An 8,756-nucleotide genomic window follows, 5' to 3' on the forward strand; every position below is an offset into this window, starting at 1 on the left:
TCCCGGGGCACTTCAGGGAATGTCGCTGTGTCCGGGCAGGGCTCTGCGCTCCCGGCCGAGGTCCGCGCGTGGCTGTGGGTGAAGGTGCGCTCGGAAGGGGGGTCCGGCCCCCCCCGCGCTGGGAGGAGGCTCGGCCACGGGCAGGGGAGCCCTCGGACGAGCTCTTGAGATGTGGGAGAGCGGGACGGTGCAGCCGGTGGTGGAATAACGGCCCCGTGTTGTTGTGGGTTGGACGCGGGTGGTTTATTACAGATGGTGAAAGTTCTTGCAGTCTCAGGTGTGCGTCAGCCACCTGTCCCACGCTCGGCTCCCAAATCCAGGAGCTGGGGCAGGCTGGGAAGAGAGCTGCTCCTGAGCAGGCTGGGAGGAAGCTGCTCCTCCCTGCCGGGGAGTTGTTTCCGTGTGTTTCTGTAGAAAGAACCAGGTCATGCTCCAAATTTCCTGGAGAGGACACCTGTGTGAGCAGGTGAGCAGGGCTGGGCTCAGCCCCCCCATGCCCTCCTGCACCCAGGCATATCCTGACTTTGGAATGTGGGACGGGTGAGGGATGGGCAGGGAACAAGCTGGTCTGACCTGTTCAGATGTGGGCAGGTGACCTGTCCTCGTGCAACAGGAGCAGAGGTCGCTGCTGGCTTAGTCCTCTCAGGTCGTGGGCAGGAGTGGGGCACAGGGAGGGGGGAGGAATCCCACAGGGATGGACCCTGTGCTGCTCCCCAGGGGGACCCCCCCAGGTCCGTGCAAAGGAAAAGGTTTTCCAGGTCTCAGCCCTGGTGGAGCCAGTGCCAGGGGACACCTGGAAGGTGGTCAAGGGGGTGGAATTGGAGAATCAAGGCTGGAAAAGCTCTCTGAGATCATCCAGTCCACCCATTCTCCCAGCACCAGTCACCACCCAGTTCACCAGTTACCTTTGCTGGGACGATGGGCTGTCTGTGCCAGTTTGGGGTGTTGTGCCTGGGGCTCCCAGTGGGACATCACCTGGAAGGGCTGGACTAAGGGGTCAGGGTGAGCAGGTGAAGGGCTCACGGTGTCACCACCAGCCCACAGGGTGTCTGCGTGTGGAGCAAAATGAGATGTTGGCCCCAAAACTGCTCCAGAAGGATCCGTGAGGATCCTGCCTGCCCTGCAGGGACCAGCCCGGCTCAAAGCCCCACATCAAAGGCACGACCTCAATGGCAGGAACTGCTCCCAGCACGGGGCCAGGCTGCTCCTGTGCCCTGAGGGGAGGAGCAGAAGCAGGATGAGCCCGTGGCTGTTGGAAGGACCTGTTGGACAGTGGGTTTGAAGGGGGGAGTGGAACAAGGGCCCCGTTGTTCCTGGTTTGTTGTTTACTCTGTGGGTGGAGAAGGCCTGCACAGCAGCACGGTGTCGGCGGGTTTGTGGAGTGACCTCGTGATGTTCTGCTCAGGGCTTGTGGTATTCCAGGGAATATTCCCCTGGGAATGCCTGGGACTGTTGGGTGTAACAGCAGTGGGGTCACAGTGGGGGTTTGACCACCAGGAGGCAAAGCCTGGTGAGCCCACGCCTGTGTCCGGTGGGAAAGGACACGAGTGTGCCCAGGTGGGCAGGGAGGCCACGGGCACCTGACTCGTGTCAGCCACAGCACGACCACTGGGACCAGGGCAGTGCCCGTCCCCCTGTGCTGGGCACTGCTGAGGCCAAACCCCAAATCCTGGAATCAGTTTTGGGTCCCCAGTGCAGGACATTGAGGGGCTGGAGCTGGGAACAGAGCTGGGGAAGGGGCTGGAGCACCAGGGGTGACTGGGGGGGCTCAGCCTGGAGAAGAGGAGGCTCAGGGGGGACCTTCTCCCTCTCCACAGCTGCCTGACAGGAGGGGCAGCCAGGTGGGGTCCCTGGTGTCATCCTCCCACAGAAGGCTCTGTGGGCACCCGTGGGACACGTTCCCTGTGCCAGGGGTGGATCCATCTCCCAGCCCAGCAGCTGCTGGAGCAGATAAGGGGCCCCCTCCCACCCTTGCCCGGGCTGGGCTGGTGTGGGGGCAGATACTGAGGTGGGTCCATAACGAACGTTCCCTCAGGATTGTCCTCCTCGCCCCTCATGGAGTGAGGCTCCGGTGCGACTCACTGCCAGGGTAAGGCTGCTCCTCCTGGATCTCAATTTGGGAAAAGGTGGATTATTGCTGAACTTTAGGGGGTTGTTTTAGTGGAAGCTGTGGGGTTTGGCGCTTAACAAAGAAGGGAAGTGGTGGGGTCAGAGCTGGGAGGTGGTCCTAGTTCAGGGGGGAACTGCTGGGGCAAGTCCAGGGCTGCGGCTGGGAGGTGGCAGGAGGTTATGGAATGTCCCAGTTGGAAGGGACCTACAAGGATCAAATCCAGCTCCTGGAGGTGTTTCCTCCCCTTTCTCCCCACGACATGTGGCAGTTTGGGGTGATTGGAGCCTGGAAGGGGCAGGGGGTGTCCAAGGGGATTTTTGGGGTGTCCCATGAAGGGCCAGGAGTTGGCCTCAGTGATCTTTTTGGGAACATTCCAATATTCCATGACTCCATGTGCTTGTGCAAACAGTCCAGGTTAAAGTGGGGGAATAACACAACTCCCTGCTGTGCCTCAGTGGGAGTGGGGATTTTGGGGGTCCAGAGGGGTCAGTGCCCACGTTCCCCTGGAGTCATCGCTCCAAACCTGGGGTGGTCTGGGTGGAAACCCAACAATTGTGGCTCCAGCAGTGTCTCCCCACCTCTCAGGTGACTTTGGCATCTTTGGGGGGATTTCAGTCCCTCTCAGGTGTTTTAGTCCATCTCAGGTGATTTCAGCACCTGGCTCAGTCACAACACGCCTCTGGGGCTGGTTGTGAAACTGGGAATTCATCTTTAAAACCCTAAAATTGGTTCAAATCGCTTAAACTGAATCCCTGGCTGATGATTTTCTTTTACATCCTCACTGAACCAGTATTCCTTTGTTTTATGGCAATCTCCCATTCAAATCCAATGGGATTTGAGGAGGGATTAAGTGCTTTACAGACCAGACTGAGGGACTTTGGCTCGTCCTTGGGGGCTTGAGGGGGTTGAACCTCCAGAGCCTGGAGGGTACCAGCTCATCCCCAGCTCCCTCCTGCTGCATCCCCATCCTAGTTTCTGATTCCCTCTTGCTCCATTCCCAGTCCCATCCCAGTTTCTGATTCCCTCTTGCTCCATTCCCAGTCCCATCCCAGTTTCTGGTTCCCTCCTGCTCCAGTCCCAGCCCCAGCCCAGATTCTGGCTCAGTCCTGCGTGGGTTGGATTTAAACCCAGATCATGATGAAGGAGTTAAACCTGCCCTTAACCCAATTCCCAATGCCTGGGAGAGCTGGGGGAATGCTGGGAGGGTTTGAGGGGTGGTGGTGGGGTTCTGGGAGGGTTTGGAGGGTACTGTGGGTGCCAGGGGTGCCATAAGCACCAGGAAGGGGGGGTGGGATGTGGTTTCCACAGTGAGGAAATTCCACCCTTGTTTCCTGGACTGGAGTTTCACAACCAGCTCCAGCTGCCTGTGGACACTCCTGCCACGTTGGTGCCTGTCAGTCCTTTTTGGGGGGAGGATGGGGGACTTTCCCAGCAGGTCCCAGCCCAAATTACCCCTCCCTGCCAGGACCCTCAGAGCTGGAAAAGGGCCCAGAAGTGAGTCCATCCCTGTCGGGTTTCTCAGAGCTGGAAAAGAGTCTGGGAAGTGGATCTGTCCCTGCCAGAGCTGTTGGCTGTCCCCACTCTCCTGCCAGCTCTGATTCTCCTTCCTGACAGGATTTTTCCCTTCTCCTTCACAGCCAATGTGTCCAGAATAAACCAGTCCCCGGAGCACGGGAAAGGCTCCACCATGGGGAGCTCGGATATGGAGCGGAAGGCGTCCTATGGTGAGGCTGGACCGGGCATGGGGCGGGGGCTGCCCTCCTAATCCTCCTTCCTTTCCTTCATTCCAGGCTCCTCTGGAGCTGCTGGGATGAGCCCTGGGGTGCTGGGATGAGTCCTGGGATACCAGGATGAGTCCCGGGTGCCAGGATGAGCTCTGGGCTCTGGGATGAGTCCCAGGGTGGCAGGATGAGTCCCAAGCTCTGGACTCTGGGATGAATCCCAGGGTGCCAGGATGAGTCCCGGGGTGCCAGGATGAGCTCTGGGCTCTGGGATAAGTTCCAGGGTGCCAGGATGAACCCCAGGGTGCTAAGTCCTGGGTGCCAGATAAGCCCCGGGGTGCTGGGATGGGTGCCAGGATGAGCCCCAGGGTGCTGGGGTGATCCCAGCAGGAGGTTCACGGCACCCCAGGGTCTCAGCCTGGCTGAACCAGCCGAACCAGCCCAGCCTGTGCAGGAACGTCTTGGCAGGAATATCCTGGGCAGGGATCTCTGCACACCTGGGCAGCTCCAAATCCCTTATGTAAATGTGGCCCTGGCAAGTTTCTGGGAGGCCCCGGGAAAAGGAGGAGCTCGGTGGTGATGCAATAGGAGAGCTGGGCCAAGAGCTGCCCTGTCCAAGCCCAGAGCGCTGGGACACTGCTCCTGGAGGGAAATGTCCCATGGGGAGAGTGGGAGAGACAGCGGGACTGGGAGTGAGAACAGGATTGGGAGTGAGTACGGGATCGGGATCGGGACTTCGGCTGGAGGTGGCGGGGGGCTGGTGTTGGAATGTGGGAATGTGTGTGTCCATTGCTGGACATTCTCCTCACTCCTTACCTTTTGAAACTCCTGGAATTCTCTCAGTACTGGCTCTCCCTGTGGGGGGAGTTGTGTGGTGTCTCCCAGCTGTCCCTCACTTCCAGACGTGTGTCCCTGGGATCCAGCTGGGAGAGTCTGGGATAGTGGTGCAGGAGCAGCCCCAGATTTCCATGGAATCTGGGTCATCCAGCCTGGTTAATCATTGCAGGGGCACTGGCACTGCCCTCACTCCACATTGTGTCCTGGGATGGGGCTTTTAAAATTAGTTGGAATAAATAAATCCCTGTCTCCAGCCTGGGACCGGGTGGGAGAGGAGATTCCAGGACGGCAGCAGGCTCTGGGGGGTGCAGCAGTGTGGGATATTTTGATTTAATTATCTCTTTATCACCTAATTAGCATTGGCTGGCTCCTTCTACTCTGCCTGTGGGGCTTGCCAGCCCCTACCAGAATTTCTTGCCTTTCCAGGGATTCTCACTATTCCCATTTCCTCTCTCCCTGCAGAGGATGTCTCTGGGGAGCCCTGGGGACTCGGGGGGGTGGTCAGCACCATCTCCAGCAGCAGGAGCCCCCTGCAGCCCCCCGAGGACACCGAGGAGGAGCCCTTCACCACCTACTTCGACAGCAAGATCCCAATCCCCGAGGATGAGACGGTGAGGGAGAAAAACCCCATGGAAAAATCTGCCTCAGGCACCTGAGTCATTCCCATGGGCACCACTTCCCCTTCCAGCCTGGACTGGGAAGGGTGGTCTGGAGATGGGGATTTGGAAGAGGAGGGGATGGAGTTCTCCTGGACTAGGAAGGGGAACCTGGGGATGGTGATTTGGGAGAGAAAGGCTGAGGGGACTCCTGGATAGGGAAGGGTGACTGGAAGATGGAGATTTGGGAGGGAAGTGGGGGAGGTGTCTCCTGTGGTCTGGAGAGGGGCGAGGGCCGTGTTAATGATTCATCCCTTGGGATTTGGCTCCTGCTTGGAGCAGGGAAAGGCCTTGTCATACCTCAGGGAGGGACCTGGGCCCTGTGTTCCCTTATCAGGGAGCAGGAGCCTTGGCTGGCCTTGTGACAGCCCTGTCCCCTTGTCCCTTGTCCCATCCCAGGGCCGTGGGTGCCTCTTACCCTTGGCTGGAGCCCCCAGTTTTGGCTGCTGGGGAGAGAGGATCCCACTCTCCCCTGAGATTCCTTGAGCATGGCCTTGGCCTTTAGTCTCAACCTAAACTCCTCAGATTGGGACCAGACATCCTAAAGCAGAGTTTGGGATGGGATTAAGGAATAGGCAGGATTTTAGGATGGGGTTAAGCATCAGGCTGACAGGATTAATGATCAGGCAGGAGTTTGGGATGGGGTTAAGGCTCAGGATGATCAGTTTAGGATGAGATTAAGTATCAGGCTGACAGGAATTAGGATCAGGCAGGAATTTAGGACAGGGTTAAGGCTAAGGCTGATCAGTTTAGGACGGGTTTAAGGCTCAGGCTGATCAGTTAGGATGGGGTTAAGGCTCAGGCTGACCCTCCAGCTGCTGTCTGCAGTATCAGTGAGGGCGCTGCCCCAAGCCCTGCCCGTGTCCCTCTTTTCCCACAGCATTCCTGCTTCAGCTTCCGCAAGCTGTGGGCGTTCACGGGCCCCGGGTTCCTGATGAGCATCGCTTACCTGGACCCCGGGAACATCGAGTCCGACCTGCAGTCCGGGGCCGTCGCCGGCTTCAAGGTCAGGGGAGACCCACATCCCATCTGGAATGTGGGGCTGGTGGTGGTGGGAACACCCTGGGGAGGAGGGGGGGCAGGAGGGTCCTGGATCCTACCTCTGTGTCCCTTTGGATCCGTCCTGTCCCACGCAGCTCCCGGTGTGTAATTGCCTCAAAAATGTCAATAATTGGATTTTCAACGCAGAACTGTGGGTTTGGGGCAGGCCTGGGGCCTTGTGGGTGACTCTCTGTGTCTCCTCACCCATTTGTGTCTTCATATCCGTGTGTCCCGCCTGTCCCCCTGTCCTGCAGCTCCTGTGGGTGCTGCTGCTGGCCACGCTCATCGGGCTGCTGCTGCAGCGCCTGGCGGCGCGGCTGGGGGTGGTCACGGGGCTGCACCTGGCTGAGGTCTGCAACCGCCAGTACCACAAGGTGGGTGACACCCCCATGGGGTCCTGGGGGATACCAAGGGGGGCTGGGGACAGTCCTGGGGGGATGGGGGGCATGGAGGGCTCAGATGGTAGGTGACACCCCCACGGTGCCCTCAGGGGTGCCGAGGGAGGCTGGGACAGTGCTGGGGGGGGGTTGGGGCGTGGAGGGCTCAGACAGTGGGCGACCTCCCCACAGGGCCCTGGGGGATGCCAAGGGGTGCTGGGACAGTGCTGGGGGGCTGGAGGAGATGGGGGGATCAAAAGGTGGGTGAACCTCCCCCATGTCCTTGGTGGTGCCATGAGGGCTTGGTGAGGGCCTGGGCTGTTAATGGGGCAGGTGGAGAGTGTTTTGGGGTCCCTCAGTGCTGTCCCAGCTTGGGGAGCACAAGGAGGGAGGGGAGGGATGTTGGCATTTGCCAGTCGGGAATAAAATACGGGATTTCAGCTGCCTCCTGAGGCAGGAATACTGAAATAATCCAAAGGAATTAGGGGGAGAGAAACGGCCCTTTAGGTCAAAACCACTCCCTGGCTGTTCCATCCTTTGCTTGGGAATTCCTCAGGCTTGTGTAAGGAAAGGCTGATGATGATGAGCATGGCTGGCCCGGGCAGGGGCTGTAGGGACACTGGGAATGTCCCAGCCCTGTGCACTGGAAAGGGCCGTGGGGACACTGGGAATGTCCCAGCCCTGTGCACTGGGAAGGGCTGTGGGGACACTGGGGGTGTCTGGTCTCTGTGCCCTTGGGTGTTCCTCATCCAACCCTGACACCTTGTCACTGCTCCCACCTGGAACATGTCCCAGTGCTCCTTCCCAGCATGTCCATACAGGGAAATACCACGTCTCACTCTCGCAATGGGACGTATCGAGGGCAGGAATGGGGTGACACAAGTGACCCGGATCCTCCCCGGGATTGCCATGGGAGCTGGGATTTCAGCTCCAGGACAGCTTTAGTGATGGTCACCAACAACCAGGGCAGGGAGAGGATCCTATTCCTGCACACGAGGTCACCACAGCCCCATGGGAGAAGACATTTTCCCCTGTTTTTCATGGCATTGGGTGTTTCTTTGCCCCCAGTTCCCTCGGATCATCCTGTGGCTGATGGTGGAACTCGCCATCATCGGCTCGGACATGCAGGAGGTCATCGGCTCGGCCATCGCCATCAACCTGCTCTCTGTGGGCAAGTGAGTTGGGGTTGTGCAGGAAATGAGGAGAAAGGGGAACCAAAAACTCTATCACCCCATAAATCCCCCCAGCTCAACCCTGAGGACGTGAGTCACCCCCACCAGCCGAGGTCTCATCGCTGACTCAGCCTCCGGTGCTGAATTTCGACTGTGGGACCCACGGGGTCTGGGTTTGATTTTAGCTCTGACTGGTACACAATTGGGGTGCAGCTTCCTACCAAACTCCACATCCCATAGAGGATTCCTGGGAAGGTGTCCTTTGAGCTGGGAAGGCAGGAAATGGAACTGGAACAGGCAGACCTGGGGTTTCCCTCAGGATTCAGAGGGTCACCTCCTGCAGAGCAGGACACAGCCCTGCACATCCCAACGCCTGCTCAGGCTGGGAAGAATCCCTGGACATGCAGGTCCATCCCAAAAAAGCCCTAAATAAAGGGCATTTGGGACTCTGGGTGTGCACTGACCCTGCTCTCGCCCGCAGGATCCCGCTCTGGGGGGGGGTGCTCATCACCATCGCTGACACCTTCGTCTTCCTCTTCCTCGACAAATATGGTAATTTATCCTTCAGAATTCCGGGAATTAAATCTGAGATTGAGGGTTTCTTGGGTTGCTGACAAGGGGCCTTTCCCTCCTCACAGGCCTGCGGAAGCTGGAGGCGTTTTTTGGGTTCCTGATCACCATCATGGCACTGACCTTTGGATATGAGGTACCCCCTGCCTCCAGGAGACACGAGGGGCTGGAGCGTGTCCAGGGCTGGGAATGGAGCTGGGAAGGGGCTGGAGAACTGAGAGACCGGGGGGGGCTCAGCCTGGAGAAAAGGAGGCTCAGGGGGAACCTTCTCC

General features: G+C 58.8%; 1 protein-coding gene across 1 annotated transcript in view; it reads left to right on the top strand.

The window, feature by feature from the left end:
• The window catches only part of LOC113960557 (natural resistance-associated macrophage protein 2-like), a 9,980-nt gene that overhangs the window by 944 nt on the left and 280 nt on the right, over positions 1-8,756 (top strand). The window contains exons 2-8 of the mRNA XM_027670171.1: positions 3,748-3,834; positions 5,131-5,279; positions 6,205-6,330; positions 6,620-6,739; positions 7,811-7,917; positions 8,396-8,466; positions 8,553-8,659. Of these exons, the coding sequence (XP_027525972.1) occupies positions 3,798-3,834; positions 5,131-5,279; positions 6,205-6,330; positions 6,620-6,739; positions 7,811-7,917; positions 8,396-8,466; positions 8,553-8,659 (717 nt within the window). The 5' untranslated portion in view covers positions 3,748-3,797. The remainder of the gene's footprint in view (positions 1-3,747; positions 3,835-5,130; positions 5,280-6,204; positions 6,331-6,619; positions 6,740-7,810; positions 7,918-8,395; positions 8,467-8,552; positions 8,660-8,756) is intronic.

The sequence above is a fragment of the Corapipo altera genome, unplaced genomic scaffold, assembly GCF_003945725.1.
Source record: "Corapipo altera isolate COAL_440 unplaced genomic scaffold, ASM394572v1 60933, whole genome shotgun sequence".
NCBI lineage: Eukaryota > Metazoa > Chordata > Aves > Passeriformes > Pipridae > Corapipo > Corapipo altera.